This window comes from Eptesicus fuscus, chromosome 14 (assembly GCF_027574615.1).
Source record: "Eptesicus fuscus isolate TK198812 chromosome 14, DD_ASM_mEF_20220401, whole genome shotgun sequence".
NCBI classification, from domain to species: Eukaryota; Metazoa; Chordata; class Mammalia; order Chiroptera; family Vespertilionidae; genus Eptesicus; species Eptesicus fuscus.
Genome location: NC_072486.1, coordinates 72,145,127 through 72,163,709, shown reverse-complemented (window position 1 = coordinate 72,163,709; position 18,583 = coordinate 72,145,127). Strand labels below are relative to the sequence as shown.

General features: G+C 45.1%; 1 protein-coding gene across 1 annotated transcript in view; it reads right to left on the bottom strand.

Moving 5' to 3' along the window:
• The window catches only part of WNT2 (Wnt family member 2), a 60,466-nt gene extending 57,719 nt beyond the window's left edge, over positions 1 to 2,747 (bottom strand). The window contains exons 1-2 of the mRNA XM_008152424.3: positions 2,665 to 2,747; positions 425 to 651 (exon numbers count right to left, since the gene is read on the bottom strand). Of these exons, the coding sequence (XP_008150646.1) occupies positions 425 to 651; positions 2,665 to 2,747 (310 nt within the window). The remainder of the gene's footprint in view (positions 1 to 424; positions 652 to 2,664) is intronic.
• Positions 2,748 to 18,583: the final 15,836 nt, after the last annotated feature.

The following is an 18,583-nucleotide window of genomic DNA, read 5'->3' as shown; positions in this document are numbered from 1 at the left end:
AAGGGACACGGGGCATTGAAACCCGAGGGATGAAACTCCATGCAAACAAAGTCTTTTTCTACATCTCACTCTCCCAGGCGGGCTTCTGAAAAGTCTTATTTCAGTGGTACCCCAAGAACCTCACGCTCACTCGTGTCTGAGAAATCTGGTCCACTAATTCCTCCAGCAACAGACAGAGCAAAGAGTTATAAGACGTCAGCCTGGGGTCTACATTCTAATCTACGGCCAGCCTCCCACACAACTTCAGGCAAGTTCCTTGATTTCTTAAGTCCTCATCTGTAAAACAGGGGCAACGCCCCCAACGGGACAAGCTTCTGACTGAACAAAATGCAAGGAAACGATGAGCAGGGACTTCGAAGACCAAATAAAGGGGGGAGTGTGTGAGGGGAGCGCCCGAGGAGGGGCCTGGGGGCCGGAGACTTACTTCGGAGCAGGACCCTGCCGAAGAGGCTGTGGTCCCTGTCCAGGGTGTTGCAGTTCCAGCGGTGCTGGCGGAACTGGTGCTGGCACTCCGTGGTCCACTCTGCCACGCCCAGGCCGATGGCACGCATCACGTCCGGGTGTCGGTGGCACAGCTGCCGCTGGCGGCTCACCAGGCCCGGCACGTTGTCACACATCACCCTGGAGGCGCCGCCTGTAGCTCTCATGTACCTGGGAAGGGCCAGCACAGAGGTGAGAACACTGACACTGAGGCCCGAAGCCACGTTTCCTGGGAGACTGAGTTCAAAGCGCTGTTTCAGATACGAATTCCTTATCCTTTCAGGGATACTGGAAAGCAAAGGTTATCTAATTTTAGTTCCATGGAGAAGCAGCACAGCAGGCATGAGAAGAAACCTCGTGGAAGCCACCCCAAAGTGGAGCGGTGCTGTCTTGGACATGAATCCAGGGCCAGCCGATGACGCTCTGGGCGGTCAGGGAACAGAGTGAGCAGGGAGGGGCAGCATCTTTTGGGAAGAGCCTTCAAAGACTGTTCCCAAGAAGGCTCTGATCTCAATGATGAAATGTGTCTGGACTTGGCTTTGGGGGGAAGCCGACCTTTAAAGCTTCTCGCTCGCATTTATTTGACCCGAATGTTTAAGTATGTTAAGAAACTGTCTGTATCTGTCTAATCGACACCTGCTGGTATCTGATGTTACACTCTCCTCACAGACATGCCGTTCTTTCGGATCCTTTAAATATTTCCATTTTCTAGCTCTTCTTGGCCTTTATAGAGAACCTTTGGAAATAGTTCTTTCTATTGTTATTAAGGACACTAAATGTTTGGAAGAATCAAACAGTATTATAGCTCCATAAAGTACTTTTGAAAAGAAACTTTAACAAAAAAAATTACATCATCATCTCTGCCCAGATGTTCTCTATTAGTTGTGAAATGTTTAGAAAAGGTACCTTTTATATAACCAAAGCTGCCATAGGTGTCTTTTGAAGCCATCAAACAAGGAGAATGTCATTTCTTGCATTTTCATTACTTTATATGATCATAAAATCGTTATGGCTGTGATTTCCAAAAAAGCATATTTAAGTGACAGCCGAGAGACAAAGTGACAAAAAGACTGGGCAATAAATAATGCTTAACCATGGAAACAGAAGTATCATCTTATTGAAAAAAATGGTCATTCTGATAAATCAACCTTTGATCCCGTGTCAGCAATGTCAAGGCTAAACGCCTTCCCATCCAAAGTGGCCGAAGGAGGACTTGAACCCCTCTTCCCATCAGTGCTCTGCCATGCTCCTTTGGAGAGCTCCCTGCCCGCTTCCTTCCTTTGGCCCAGACTCCTCACGTTGGACTGCCCCAGGGAACAGGTCTTTCTGAATCAGTATTTTAGTATCTGCTGGGAAACCTCTAGGTGCAAGGACGCCAAAGAGCTCTCCATTCCCTCCTTTCAAGATCATTAGGGAGGAAGATGCACAAGCGTTTCTGGGTGGGTGGAAAAGCTCCCTTTGTAAGGGGGCTAAGACCTGTTATGTTCGCTGTGCAAAATAAATAAATAAGTCGCCGACCAGCGCACAAAGGACAGCAGCACAGCTCCTCGGGGGGGCCCCCGCCCCACCCCCAGCCCCGAGCTCCGGGGCGGCGGTAGTCTCTACCTGGAGGCAGCAGCACGGCGTGCTTCCCACCCATGGGGAGAAGAGAAGCACTAGGAATGTGGAAGGACGGGAAATAATGCAAAATCACACGCTCGGGGCTCCACAGCCCCTGCCTGCCTGCCTGCCTGCATGGCCCCTAGGTTTGTCTAGAGTTTTTTTGGGGGGGTATGGGAGAGTGGCGGGGGGGGGGGCAATTGTAGTTTTCAGAGTCAACACACACACACACACACACACACACACACACACACACACACACACACACAGGTCTCTTAATGGGATAAGAAATTGGCTGATTTTGCTGTCGCTCAGCTGGATCCAAATAACCCAAATATCAGAATCAGAGCTCTCATTTGAGGGGGGTTGTGGGTTCTTTTTTCTTTTTTTTAGTTGTCAAAGTTGGAATGGTCTTCAGAGGAAAAGCAAGGGACTGGGGATCAGGGCACTGGGAGAGGGCAGCAGCCAGGTTCGCGCCTGGAACCCGCGGAGAACCGCCGCGGGCGAGGGTTTCCCTGGCCAGTGCGGTGCCCATTCCCAGACGGGAAACCCGCCTCCCTCCCGGGCCGGTCTGCGTGGACTTACCACCATGAAGAGCTGACCTCAGGCCTGAGCCAGGTCAAGAGCAGAGGGAGCCAGAGCCAGATTCCACCGAGAGGGCCGTTCATATTAACCCCCTTGCGTCCGCATCAGGTCAGACTCCGTGTGCGGGCGCCATGCGTGCCCCGAGCAGAGGCGCTCAGCCCCGGGAGCGCCTGGTCACCGCCCCAGCCCCCCGCTCGCTCGGTCTGCAGCCGCGAGTGGCGAGACTCGCTGATAAAGTTTCCAACGACGAGCCGGGGAGCGATAAAGGCCAAGCCGGCCGCCTCGCCCACAGCCCAATTCCCCAGGCGCCGAGCGCCGCGGCCCAGAGCTCTGCGCACCTCCCGCGCCCAGTGCGCTCGCTCCCCACCCGCCGGGGCGCAGCCGAGGGAGGGGGCGCTGCGCTGGCGCCGGCGGGGAGGGGCGCGGGGTTTATCCGACAGACGCTGAAATGATGGCCAGAGATGTCTGTGGGCGAGATGAGGCGGGGCGGGAGGAGCACCTCCGTGCGGCCTCGAGCTCCCGCGGAGGCAGGTAGCTTTCGGGAAGCTCCCAGCCAACGAGCATCCGAGGGCTCCCGCCACGCGCGCGTCCAGGGTGGGCGAGGCGCCCCTCCTGCGGGTCCAAGTCCCGGAGCGGGCGCCGTGGGGAGTCGAGGGAGGGGACGCGGAGATAACTGCGCGCAGGGACCGGAGGCGGTTGTCAACTCGCGGCTTTCCCTCCACTTGTAAACGTGGAGTCTTTGCAGGGCGAGGATGGGGAGGGAGGGGTCGGGCCTCGGGGAGACGAAGGCGTGTGGCCTGGATGGCTGGAGCTGGGCTTATATACAGAGCTCGCAGGGAGGGGCCCTCGAAGGTCCGTGACCCTCCCGACCTCCCTGAGCGTCCTGGGCCAAAGCGTCCGTCCGGGGAAGGTGCGGTGCAGGCGCACACCCGGCTCTGCCCGGCGCGGCGGGAGCGCCGAGGTCCCGGGGGGAGGGACCGGGCAGCGAGGACCCCCGGGTGGCGCCGCCGCCGCCCGCCCTGGCGCTCAGCCTGGGAGTTTGCGGGGTGAGGGGACCTTCTCGGCCCTGGATCTGTGCCCCCGCAGAGCCGAGGGAGAGGCACGGGCTGCGGGCGGAGCATCTTGAGCAGCATTTGGCTCGCAGCCCCGCCGTTTATCACCGGAAAGGAAGACCGGGAACTCGGGCGTCGGTGGACGGTTCCAACGCTCTTTTCCCGGGGCGGGACCCCGCCGCCCGCGGGGAGTGTGCCTGGGGGAACCCGGAATTTGGGGGGGGGGGGGGAAGCGCCACATTGTTCGCAAGGCGCGGAGGGGTGACCCTCCTGACGGAGAGAGCCGGCTCTTCCCCCGCCCGGTCCTCGGCCAGAGCGGCAGTCCCGCCGGGAGGGAGCGCGGTGAGGGGCTGGAAGGAGCGCGGCTCGGAAACGCCAAAAACCTGAAAGATGCTGTCATCGCCACCCCGTTCCCCCCGCCGGGCCCTGGCAGGTCCGGCCCCTCCCAGGCTGACCCAGATACATCCCGGTTTGGGTCCGGAAAGGGAGGGGAGGGAAACCAGCCCCGCGCCACCCACGACTCGGGAAGAGCAGGGCTCCGAGCCAGGCCGCGCCGCCGTATCGCGGGCCGTGACCCCGGGAAGTTCGGGTCGGACTGCGCAGGTCGCGAGGGAGGGGCCGGGGCGCTTCTTCCCCAGCGCGTGGGAGGGGACCAGGGGGTGTGAGGTGCTAGGCACCCAACAGCAACCAATATGGGCAGTCACCTCTATGCTCATGATCACAAGCATGTTCCTGGGTGAAGCAGAAGAATAAGCTGCAATTTAATCCCACCCACCCTTGCCCACAGTCTCTCACAGGGAAATCCAGACACTCGGGACGTGTAGAAGAGATGGGTGGCCCCAGAGGAACCCTAAGATGCCAACATGCCACTTCTCAGTGAAGAATGCAGGGGTGTGGGTGTGGATGTGGGGAGATGTAGGTAGCTGTATGTGTCGCTCACGGACAAGGAGACCTGAAGCTACCTAAAAAGCTCCTCAGCCCACCTCAGCATATGGTGTCCTGGCAGCTAAGGCGAGTTGGACACATGGAGTGTGACCATCGCTCCGAGGCCCTGCCTCTCCGCCCAGGGGAGTTGTCCATTGGCCAGGAGATCTGCCCTTCGGTTGTTAGTGAGGCCAATGGAATGGCCTAAACCTGAACCAGACCTCCTGGAAGAAGAATGGACCATTCCCCCAAACTAATGAAATCCAGCCCAAAGTCCTTCACCCTGGGGCAGGAGGAGAAGTAACACTCGACTTGAAGAGAGGGAGTAAGGCTTGGTGAAAGGCAAAGGGCTGAACATTTCAGTTAATGAGAAGCTAAATCCAGATGTGAGAAAAGGCCCACACAAACACCCCCTCCTGACCTGTCCAGAGGCGGTCAAGGCCAGAGGACTTGTCTCTGCCAGACCTGTGATTCCATTTCCCTCCCATTCTCAACCCCTTTTCACTTACGACCCATTATTAGCTCCATACAACTTCTTTTCCTGGCCCACAGGCCTGACTTTGCCCTCTCATCTGTACCTGATCTCTTTTTTTTTTTTTTTTTAATATATTTTATTGATTCTTTACAGAGAGGAAGGGAGAGGAATAGAGAGTTAGAAACATTGATAAGAGAGAAACATTGATCAGTTGCCTCCTGCACACCTCCTCCTGGGGATGTGCCCGCGACCAAGGTACATGCCCTTGACCGGAATCGAACCTGGGACCCTTGAGTCCGCAGGCCGACGCTCTATCCACTGAGCCAAACCGGTTAGGGCTGTACCTGATCTCTTGATGAACTGTTCACATTGAAGATAGGGTGTTTACTATTAGAATTTTGGAAATTCTCACGAAAATTAGGAGCAAAGAGGGTGATTGCAAACCTCAGTTCTCTTGCAATAAGAACTGCCATCCCAAAGAAGAGCTAATAATGAAGTAAATTGCACATGACTTCAGCCTTGCTGTAGCAGATGATGAGGTAAGGAAAGACAGGGTTAAGAGTGCCTTTAGATCGATGAATTTCATGTCTGATTTTTTTGTTTGTTTCTTCAATGAGAAATATCAGAATTGACTGTGAAACTCATTCACAGTATACAGAACCTGATTCTTTTTCTGAAGATTAATGTTAGTGTGCTTGTAACTTCAGTATAGCATTGTAGCCAAATGACTCAGTCTATTTTCTTAGTTAGATCCATTGTTTGTCTAATCTCCCAGGGCGGAGAGAGAGAACTAATTTACTACCAAACCATCTCCACCCTTTAAAAATGGAGAGTCGCTTCTAGAACCAAATAGAAATTTGTCTTTCAGTCTGAACTGCCTTCTTCTTAAGGCAGTGTCTCCTAATTTTTAACTACTCACCAACCAATGATTCAAAGTTCAAGTATCTCCAACTTAGCTTCAGTGACCTTTGTGTATTTACAGGACAGGTCAAAGATGGGAAAAAAAGAAATATGTACTTTTTGTACTTTCATCTAAGAGTATCAGATACATAACAATATAGGTTAAGTTTGAAATTTGAAATTTGTCTGCAATGCCCTTAAAACATTGTTCCTGCTGGTTTGGCTCCGTGAATAGAGGGTCCGTCTGCGGACTGAAGGGTCCCGGGTATGGTTCTGGTCAAGGGCAAATACCTCATACCTCAGTTGCAGGCTCAATCCCGGGCTCTGGTCAGGCATGTGTGGGAGGCAACCAATCAATGTGTGTCTCTCACATCGATGTTTCTCTCTCTCTCTCTGTCTCTCCCCCTCCCTTCCCCCCTTTCTCTCAAAATCAATGGAAAAATATCCCTGGGTGAGGATTAACAAAAAAACAAAAACATTGCTCCCTTTCCCCTTTAGTCACTCCTGAAATTTAATTAAGTACTCTTACCTAGTCTTAGTCAGAAATTGCTTTTAGGAAAAGTTCTATTATCGGTGATTTAAATCTCAGTGTGCATTTAAATTAATGTGCACCAAAAAGTACTCCCAGCATGATTTATTCCCCTAGTAAAATAACCTCTAAGACTGGACAAAACTAGAGGAGGCAAATTTTTTCAGGGATCGGTAGGAAACACAGCTGTGATCCTCGAGAGAAGGGAACCACATGAAGTGTGTCCCACAACTTTCTCATAATTGCCCTGGTTTTTCTGCGGAAGGGTACTTTTCCTGGGCTGCAAGAAGCGGAATCCAAGCAGAGCAACAGACTCAGTTAAGGAGGAAGAGATTAGAGTGTTGCACTGTTGAAGTGGCTGAAGTTAGCAGGGTAACATATCTGAAAATAGGTAGCTGTGAAAAGGGAAGTTCCACAGTCTACATGGAGATTCACCACGGGTCCTTGGACAAGAGCTGGACTGAATCCTATATAACAAAGATCTAATATGCTAATTAGACCGAACAGCAGAACAACCGTCTGGACAACCTTCCGGATGAAGCCGAGGCTGCGAGGGCCAAGCCCCTTGCACGAATTTCGTGCATCGGGCCTCTAGTATAGATCTAACAAGACTCTGCAAGGTCTAGCACAGATTGCCTGCTGCATGGCATGCGGTGTTGAGAGATATTGGAGTTCCAGCTTAGCAGGGTCGGGAGGCCCCATTGTGCACTTCAGACATTCAACCGAGATGCTAGAAAGACCATCTCTCTAAAGTAAGGGTCATGACTTTGTGTAAAAACAGACAGGCCAAGGGGAATTTACAAGAATAAAACCAACGTCCGTTAAGTTAAGATGACCTGTATCGTTTATAATCTCAAGCACACAATAAGAAATTAATAGGCAGGTGAAAAACGTGACCCATACTTAAGAGCAGGCAGTCAAAAGAAACTGACTCTGAGGTGACCCAGATGTAGGAACTGTCAGGAAGGCAACTTTAAAATAGCTCTTTTACTGTATATTGAATATATAACTATGTTCAGGTACTTAAAGGAAAATATAGTCACAGTGAACAAATGCATGAGTGTCAATAGGGAAATAGAAGCCATAAGAAACAAAGACAAGGAGAAAATATTAGAGCTGCACAAAAAGACACAAGCAGGACCTACTGAAATCAGGAGACAGTAGAATAACATCTTTCAAAGGGGATGCTGCTGAACGGGAATTCTATAATCATGGTAAAGCTCCTTCAAAAAATGAAGGAAAAATAAAGATGCCTTCAAACAAAAGCTAAGAAAATAAATATTAAGTCAGTTCTTTAGGCTGAAAGAAAATTATACCAAATGGTCTTATGGAATCACAGGAAGGAGTGAGCACCGGGGCGGGTAACTTTGAAGGAAAATGTAAAATAATATTGACTGTTAAAACAATGGTGGCTGTATCTTGTGAGATTTAAATCCTACAGGAGGAAAACATGTGGCATCACGAGTCCAGAAACAGGAGGGGACTCTGATTCCAGATAAGATGGCTGAAGTACACTATGCCCTGTCTCTCCCTCTGAATGTGCCCGTGCAACTGGGAAAGAATGCACGGAAAAGCTATTTGAGGACACTGAAAAGTAAATGGTAGCAGGTGGTTTGAGGAAGACGAGGAATTTAAGTATCACCAAACGATGATGAGTTTCTTATTTGTGTATCTCCTCTGATATTCTGAAACCTCGGCCCAAGGCAGCCAAATCCTCAAAGTGGAAACCTTAATATAATGGCAGACCAACAGAAGTCTCCAGAGAAGCCAACTAGTTTTTATTCAAGGAGCACAAAAGGCACCCTTAACATCCTCATCGTGGAAGAAATCCCCTTGCTTCTGCCCCCTCCATTTATCTCAGACCTCAGTCCCCTGGGAATTCCTGTGTAGATGTTGGCAGTAGTGACTGTGGCAGCAGTGAGAGCCCACATGTGCCTAAAACTTCAAAAGATGAGAAAATTCCTCTCTAAACAGAGGAACTGAGGTCCCAAGAAGGTGGAACAAAATTCCCTGACTTACTTTCTTTTTCTCTGCTGCTATGTGCTCCAGAGATGGGTGCAGTCACAGGAAGCATATGGCAGAGTGAGATAACTAAAGCCACAGGTTCTGACCAAAGGACCAAAAAGGGGAGTCCTTGAGAACCAGAAAGTCTTTGGAAAGCAGTGAAAAAGCCAGAGCTGGGGAAGTAATTCCATAAAGTCACATGTGAGCTGCTGTTCATACCCCCTGTGCACATGTTGATCATCCTAAGGACTTTGAGGACAGAACTATGGGATAGACCACCTCCCAGGTCCCAGACACATGTGAGGCAGGCATGAATACCATTGCAAAGGCTATGAAAATGGAAAAAAACCTCAGAACATGGACCCACAGAAAGCTGGTCAGAATTCGTGGCCTGACTGGGCTGATTATATGCTAAACTAAGAATAGCAACATTCTCCCTAGGATTGAAACAAAACCCATAGTCTCTTAACATTCTACTCAAAATGTCCAGGATAGAACAAAATTACCTGGCATACAGAGAAGCAAGAAATTCCAACTCAAATAGAAATATAATATATGGACACTAATTCTTAGATGACACAGATGTTGAAATGATCAAAGACTTTTAAAGTAGCTGTTTTTCAAATGCTCCAAGAAATAAGGGTAAATACTTTTGAAATAAGTGGACAATAGAAAATATCAGCAAGTAAACATAAAATAGGTAAGGAACCACATAGAAGTTTGAGAACTGAAAAAAGTACTCATCTTTCACTGTGAGATGGTGAAAAAAGTACTCATCTTTCACTGTGAGATGGTGAATATCTATCTCACTGGATAAGGCCAACATCAAAGTGGAGATGACAGAGGAAAGTGTGAGTGAACTTGAAGATAGGTCAATAGAAATTATCCAGTCCTAACAAGAGAAGGGGGAAAAAAAAAAAGATTAAAAGGAAATGAGCAAAGCTTTAGAAATCTCTGGAACAATTATATAAGGCATAACATTGTCTTATGAAATCCTATAAAGATAAACTGTCCATTGCAACAAAAAATACTTGCAGAAATAATGACTAAAATATGGTGATAGCTTTCTACATTCCACTTGAAGTTATAAAATGTTGGTTCTAATCTTTGTAATCTTTAGGTTAATCACTAAAGAAATAATATAACAAATAAGTTTTTCAATGATCTGTTGCTATATAATAAACCACCCCCAAAATAATGGCTTTTTATACATTGAGAAATAACCAGCATGTGACACTGTATTTGTTTTAGGTGTACTGATACAGGTGTACCTGGAGGTATTGCTAGTTTGGTTCCAGACCACTGCACTACAATAAAGCAAATATGACAACAAAGCAAATCCAGTGAATTCTTTTAGTTTCCCAGTGATACAAAAGCTATGTTACATTCTACTGTAGTCACCTAAGTGTGCAATAGCATTATATCTAAAAAAATGTGCATACCTTAATTAAAACACTTTATTGCTAAAAATGCTAACCATCATCTGAGCTTTCAGTGATAAAATCTTTTTGCTGGTGGAGGGTCTCGCCTCTATGTTGATGGTTGCTGACTGATCAGAGTGGTGATTGCTGAGAATTAGGATGACTGTGACAATTTCTTAAAATGAGACAACAATGAAGTTTGCCTCGTTGACTGACTCCTCCTTTTATAAACGATTTCCGTGTATCACACAATGCTGTTTGATAGCATTTTACCCAAAGAACTTCTTTCAAAATTGGAGTCAATGCTCTCAAACTCTGCCACTGCTTTATCAATTAAGTTAATGTAATATTCTATTTTGTTGTTATTTCAACAATTTTCACAGCATCTTTAACTGTAGATTCTATCTCAAAACACCACTTTCTTTGCTCATCTGTAAGAGCAACTAATCTGTTCAAGTTTTATTCTGAAATTGTGGCTATTAAGTCACATCTTCAGGCTCCCCTTATAATTCTTGTTCTGCTGATATTTTCACCAAAACTGCAGTTCCTTCCTCCACCGAAATCTTAAATCCCTTGAAGTTATCCATGAAGGTTGGGATTAACTTCTTCGGAACTCCTGCTAATGTTGATATTTGACCTCTTCCCATGAATCACAAATGTTCTTAATGACATCTAGAATCGTGACTCCTTTCCAGAAGGTTTTCAGTTTTCTCAGTGCAAGATTACCAAAAACTTTAACTTCGTAAAAATGCAATACCCGTGGTCCAGCCAGCATGGCTCAGTGGTTGAGTGTCGACCTATGGATCAGGAGGTCAATGGTTCGATTCCTGATCAGGGCACATGCAATGCGAGCTCATCCCCAGTAGGGGGCGTATGGAAGGCAGCCAGTCCCTAATTCTCTTTCATCATTGATGTTTCTCTCTCTCCCTCTCCCTTACTCTCTGAAATAAAAAAAAAAAAAATTAAAAACACACAAAAAGAATATCTGTGAAGTGCAATAAAGTTAATCATAATAAATTGAAGTATGCTGTAATGATCTGATATATGTATATATTGTGAAATGGATTACCACAACTTAATTAACATCCATCATCACACATAGTTACAATATTTTTAAAAAACTTTTAAGATTTACTGTACTAGCAACTTTAAAATATACAATGTCGTATGCTTAACTATAGTCATCAAGTTATACGTTATATCCCCAGGAATTATTTGTTTTATAACTGGAAGTTTGTACCTTTTGACCACCTTCATCCATTTCCTCCACTCCACAGCCCCACCACTGGCAACCACCAATTTGTTCTATCTATGAGTTGTTGTTCTTTAAGATTCCACATATAATGATCATACAGTATTTGTCTTTCTCTGCATGACTTATTTCACTTAGCATAATACCCTCAAGGTCCATCCGTGTTGTCTCAAAGACAGGATTTCCTTTTTTCTGGCTAAATAATATTCCTGTCTGTGATATTTTCTTTTTCCATTCATCCTGTTCCTGATCTTAGAGGAAAAGCTTTCATCTTTTCACCACTAAGTATGATGTTAGCTGTGAGCTTGTCATATATGGCCTTTATTATGTTGAGGTACATTCCCTCTATACCCATTTTGCTGAGAGTTCTTATCAGGAATAGATATTGAATTTTGTTAGATGCTTTTTCTATATCTATCTAAATGATTGTATAATTTTTATCCTTCATTTTATTATGTGGTATATCACATTGTGTGATTTGAGCATGTTGAATCATCCTTTCATCCTTGGAATAAATCCCACTAGATCATGGTGTAAGATTCTTTTCATGTACTGTTGAATTCTATTAATATTTTGTTAAGGGTGTTTGCATCTGTGTTCATCAGAGATATTGGCCTATAATTTCTTTTCTTGTCTTGTCCTTGTCTAGTTTTGGTATCAGAGTAATGCTGGCCTTATAAAACGAGTTTAGAAGTCTTCCCTCCTCTTCTGTTTTTTGGAAGAGTTTTTGAGAGGATTGGTATTAACTCTCCTTTACATTCACCAGTGAAGCCTGCTGGTCCTGACTTTTGTTTTGATTACTGATTTAATCTCCTTCCTAGTAGTAGGTTGGTTAAGATTTTCTATTTCTTTATGATTCAGTCTTAAGTAGGCAGTATGCTTCTACAAATTTATCCTGTCCTTATACATTGCCCAATTTGTTAGCATATAATTGTTATTGTCATCTCTTATAATCCTTTGTATTTCTGTGATATCAGTTATAACATCTTTTTCATTTCTCATTTTGAGTCCTCTTTTTTTTTCTTGGTGAGTCTAGGTAAAGGTTTGTCAATTTTGTTTATCATTTCAAAGAACCAGCTCTTAGTTTCATTGCTCTTTTCTAGTGCTTCATTTATCACTTATTTCCACTCTGATCTTTGTTATTTTTCTAGTTCCTTGAGGTGTAAGGTCAGATTGGGGACATACTTTGTATGATTTCATTTCTTTTAATCTATTGAGGTTTATTTCATTGCCCAGCATATTATCTATCTTAGTGAATGTTTCATGTTCTCTTGGAAAAAAAAAAGGGGGCCATAAACAGGTGCTCAAATTCACTAGTTATTAGAGAAGTACAAAATAAAATGAAAACAATTCTATTGAGCCCATCAGATATGAGAATGTATGTCAGTTCCTATAAGCATTGGTATGGCTGTGGGGTAGTGAACACTTGTGTGTTGCTGATGCGTCTGTAAATTCATATAGGCTCATTGAAGAGCAGGGTAGCAGTGATGCAGTCAGGCTGTCACCCGGGAGAAAATGGCAGGATAATTCGAGGTTTGCTTTACAAAGAGACTATTTTTGAAGGTGTGGGAAAAGGAGCTATTTACCCAACCCCCAACCAACTGCAAGGGACATGGGGAGGGAATGAAGGCTGGGATCCAAAAGAAATGAATCTTGTAGGGGTTGTCTTGAGAGGAGACGTGTCCTTCAATTGAGGGACACAGATACCAATCTTTCAGAGTGGAGCCAGGTGAATATCTGGACCTCACTCTCCCTCAGGTATTCTGCCGGGGTTCCCTATTGGATTCATCCTAACAGGAGCTGAAGAATCCATTAATGTAGTTCATAGTTTCACCTTCTCAGGGAGCAGTTGGGTGGAGAGAGGATCTTGGGGGAGACAAACAGAAATATCTCACAACATCAACAGTTAATGAATTAGAAAATGCTTGTGCTCTATAAATAGCTATTCCACTGCTAAATATACTCAAGAAACTTTGTCACCTGCACAGGAGGACAAATTTACAAGTATGTATAGTGCAATATTATTGGGAAGAAAAAGTCAGAAATAACTCAAAATTCTATCAGTGTGAGAACAGGTAGATAAAATTGTGGGATGGGCATATGATGGACTATGACACATTAGTTAAAACAAATTAATTATATCTTTACTTCTTAACATGACTGCATCTGAAAATAGTATTGATGAAAGAGCAAATTGCAAAATAAGGCAATATAAGTATAACTCTGTATTAGTTGGGAATACCTTTGTCATCATAAACAGAAAACCCATCCATAGTGGTTTAAGTGAAATGGGGTTTATTTTTCTCACATGGTCGAGTTAGACCACCCGGAGCTGGTGCAGCTGCCCCGGATGTGTACCTGCAGGGCCCTTTGACTTCTTCGTGCAAGGCTGCTCCATCTTACGGCTTCCAGGTATTTGGTAGCAGCCCCCTTTCTGTGCTTAAAATTGAACGACTTCAGGCTATTTAGCAATTCCTTTAACCCTGACTTTCCATCCATGTCTTTAGTATTGTTCTAGTATACATGAAGTAGATAAATATTTTTGTGTGCTTTAAAATTCTTTATTGTTGAAGGCATTACATACATCTCCCTTCCTCCCCCCACCCCCATTGACCCCTTCTAACCTGTTCCCTCCCCCTCCCTTCACTATCCTATTGTCTGCATCCATGGATTATGAATACAAGTTGTTTGGTTAATCTCTTCCCACTTACCCACCCACCCACCCACCCACCCTGCCTTCCCTCTGAGATTCCACAGTCTGTCCCATGCTTCTATGGCTCTGGATCTATTTTGCTCATCAGTTTATTTTGTTCATTAGATTCCACATATGAGTGAGATTGTGTGATAATTTGTCTTTCTCTCGCTTATTTCACTTAGCAAAATACTCTCTAGATTCCTCCATGCTGTCTCAAAGGGTAAGAGATCCTACTTTCTTACAGGTGCATAGTATTCCATTGTATAAATGCACCACAGCTTTTTTATTCTCTCGTCTGCTGAAGGGCACTTGAGATGTTTCCAGATCTTAGCTATTGTAAATTGTACTGCTATAAACATAGGGGTGCATATATTCTTTCTGATTGGTGTTTCTGGTTTCATGGGATATAATCCTAGAAGTGGGATCACTGGGTAAAATGGCAGTTCCATATTTAATTTTTTGAGGAAACTCCATACTGTTTTCCATAATGGCTGCACCAATCTGCATTACCAACAGCAGTGCACTAGGGTTCCTTTTCCTCCGAATCCTCACCAGTACTTGTCAGTTGTTGATTTATTGATGGTAGCCATTCTGACAGGTATGAGGTGATACCTCATTTTTGTTTCAATTTGCATTTCTCTGATGATTAGTGACTTTGAGCATTTTTTCATATGCCTCTTGGTCTTCTGTATTTCCACTTTGGAGAAGTGTCCATTTAGGTCCTTTACCCACTTTTTAATTGAATTGTTTGTCTTCATTTTGTTAAGTTGTATGAGTTCCTTATATATTTTGGACTAGAGACCTGGTACACGAATTCGTGCACGGGTGGGGTCCCTCTGGGTGGCCTGTGGAGATCAGGCCCCAGCTCATGCCCCCAGGCTCGCAGCCCCAGCTCACACCTCCAGCCTCGCAGCCCTGCCTGGCATCCCACCTTGGCCTGGTGCCACCCCCTCACCTGCTCCACCATCCCACCTGCAGGGCGATCGGTCAGGGCCGATACCCACCGGGCTCTCTCAGTGCCTGGGAGCCGGGTGGCAGCCCCCCCCACCCCCGCCACTGCCACTGGTCGTTGTCTGCAGGGCAATTGTTTGGGGCGACCGGTCCCCCTCTTGCACCTGCCTTGGCTGCACCACCTGCTCACCTGCTCCACCATCCGCCACAGTTCTGCTCTTGTCCGGGCCCATTGGGACCAGCAGCACCTCCACTGCCACCTGCTGCCAACACTGTGTCCCCAACGCCCCCCATGTTCGGTGACGCCCCCCGGTGGTCAGCACATGTCATAGCAAGCGGTTGAAATCCCAGTCTCCTATTTGAACTCCCAGTCGAAAGACTGCCCAAGGGGACAATTTGCATAATATGCTTTTATTATATAGGATAGTTACCCTTTATCATATGTATCATTGCCAAATATGTTCTCCCATACAGTGGGCTCCCTTTTTATTTTGTTAATGATTTCTTCTACTGTTCAGAAGTTTTTTATTTTGCTGTATTCCCATTTGTTTATTTTCTCTTTAGTTTTCTTTGCCCTAGGACAGTGGTCGGCAAACCGTGGCTCGCAAGCCACTTGCAGCTCTTTGGCCCCTTGAGTGTGGCTCTTCCACAAAATACCACGGCCTGGGAGAGTCTATTTTGAAGAAGTGGCATTAGAAGAAGTTTAAGTTTTAAAAATTTGGCTCTCAAAAGAAATTTCAATCGTTGTACTGTTGATATTTGGCTCTGTTGACTAATGAGTTTGCCAACCACTGCCCTAGGAGATGTATCCACAAATATTTTGCTATGAGAGATGTCTGAGATTTTGCTGCCTATGGTTTCTACTGAGATTTTTATGGTTTCATGACTTACATTTAAGTCTTTTTATCCATTTTGAGTTTATTCTTGTGTCTGGTATAAGTTAGTGGTCTAGTGTCATTTTTTTTTCAATTTTCCCAATTTTATGCTCTTGCCTCCTTTGTCCAATATTAATTTGCTCCTTTCTGCAGGCTGATGTTATTCTCAGTCTCTTAATGGGCCTCAGAAACTCCACAGGGCCTCAGAAACTACCCTCCTCCTTCCCCCACCCCCCCACCCACCAGGCAAAAGCTGCCTGGATGGTAAAGGTCTGCCAGAGAAATGTCCTCTGCAAGGTCAGGGAATGACTCAGCACAAGAAACTGGGGGTTTCTGCCTTTTAAGCTCTAACCCCAGAGTCCCCAACCCTGGCTTCTGCTCACACAGCTCCAATCCACTCTGCCTTCCCTCTGCCAGAGCCCAAGATGATTGGTTGCACACAAAATTTTGTGCAATGGCCCTTTAAGAAGGTGCCTGCATTTCCAGCTGTCTCTCCCTGGTAGACAGCAACCCTGCTGCTTTTTACAACCAGATGTTATGTGGGCACCTTTCTCAGTTCTGGTGCTCTGGGCTGGGAGACCCTACTTGGGGTTTAGTCCCCAGAGTTCTCAGTGGGAACCCCCCACAGCTGAGATATCCCTCCGGAACTTCAGTTGCTGTCTGGAGCCTGGCCAGCCCATTCACGCCTCTGCCCATCCTACCAGTCTCTATGCAATCTCTTCTTTCCATCCTTGGTTATCAGGGTTCTCTCCAGCTCGTCTTCAGTTGATTATTCAGGGTGGATTTTCTGTATTTTAGTTGTAATTCCAGTTTGGACCTGGGAGCGTGTCAGTATAGCTTATACTTACTCTGCCACCATTTTGGAATCTAGATAAATATTTTTAATGAATAAAAAGCTTAGAAAATGTGTACCTACCAGATGGATAAACTCTGTTACCCCCCATGTTGTGTAAAATGTTTCAATGAGATGAGGTCCTCTTTGTGACTTGAAGAGGTGTGAGTGTATTAGGGATTGTATCATCAGACATTCTGACCAAGATTGAGTCACACACCTCCTCACACCACCACCAATCCTCTTCTATGGGATAATAAGAATGCAAAGCCTGGCTTTCTCCATGATCATATGCAGGTTTAATAAGTCTGACTTTACGGTATAGACAAGTGGTTTCTGCTTATTTCTTATAGCTGATTGCACATCTACATTTGAGCGTACTACATACAATCTGTTAAAAAGGGAAAGAGAAAACAGAGGGGGTCTTATCAAATGTTTGTCTGCTTGACCTAGTAACTCTCCTGACCTTGTGCATTGTGAATACATCTGTTTCAGTTTAAAGAATTTAAGTATTTTTGTGTCATTACATGATAGAAAACATTTCCCTTAAAATATGGTCCTGGCAATTAGAAACATCTGACTTTTTTTCTCTTGTAGAGTATCATTTTTGGTGCAAGGCACTGCAATGCATGCTCTATGATGAATAACAATGATAGAAATTATATACCAGCTACCATTTACTCAGTGTATGCCACATACAAGACAGTGTAGACAACTTTAGATGCCTTAGTTTACTTAATAATTATATCAACTTTATGGGTTTAATTAAATTTATTAGAACATAGGTTTTGTTGAACTAGCTAAAAGACTGGTATATAAAAGCTGCACAGCTAGTAAGCGGCAGAGCTAAAATTGGAACTCAGGTCTGTCTGGCCACAAGTTTGCATTAATTATACAACTCTACAACCATTTCTATGTCATGGCATTTAACATTCTAACCATAACCCAATCTCAGGATGATTTTTATCTTTCAGATTAGAATACTAAATTTCAGAGGAAATAATTATTAATTATAATCATGTATTTCATGACTCTTCTTTTGTGTGTGTGTGTGTGTTTTTTAACTTTAAACAAATTTTTATTACCCAAAGTCATGTAATTGGATATTTCTCTGCTTTTACACAATTATTCTTGCTCTCTACAGAAAGGCTGCTTTTAACTTCTCATCGGGTGATGGCAAGCATTAAAATCCTCAGTGATTTAAGTCAAAAACAGTACATGGGTACATAGCTCTTGCACTTATCAGGGATGTAAAAGTGAATTTTTATTCAAAAATACAAAATAAAACATCTGAAGGCATGGTCAATAGTAGCAGTAAACCATTGTATGTTGTCAATTGAAACCAGTAACTGATGGTTACAGTGATTTTCTTAAACATCGGCCAGCCTTTTTCTTAAGTCATTTCCTTTCATTGGCTTCTCTGAAGTTATAGGTGAGGAGCACTGCCTGGAGCTTCCTCTCTCAGTTCTCATGAACGATGGTAAAGCACTTGATATGTGATTTTTGTACTGGAACACGTGGTGTTCCCCGGATTCTTTGTCTGTCAGAGACAAAGAATGAATCCATGGACTGAAGATGGTATAGCAAAGGTGGAGATTTATTGAAGAACAAGTACAGACTCCCACCTGGGGAGGGGGAAAGGGTCCCACCGACTTCCTGTTTCCTTGGTTTATAAAGGCTGCAAGTCCCTGTGTCCTGATATCCCTTCTGATTGGTCAGTATTCTCTTTTGAATTGGTTACTATAGTAACTCCTGAGGCCCTCCTCCCTCATTGTCCTCCTATTCCTTCTGGGCTTTCTTCCTCCTTCTTTATTTTGTAAATATAGACCTTTTGGCTACTCCCAGTTCCCTTGTCTTATGTAAATGTAACTGTTGCTGGTCCCTTGGGTTATGGAAATGTACCTTCTCCCAGTCTGTAGCCCTGTATTTTTTCCATGAACCCCCAATTCTAAAAATTCCCTAAACCTGCCTATATTCCCCTAAAATTCCTATTTCACACTATTGTAGGA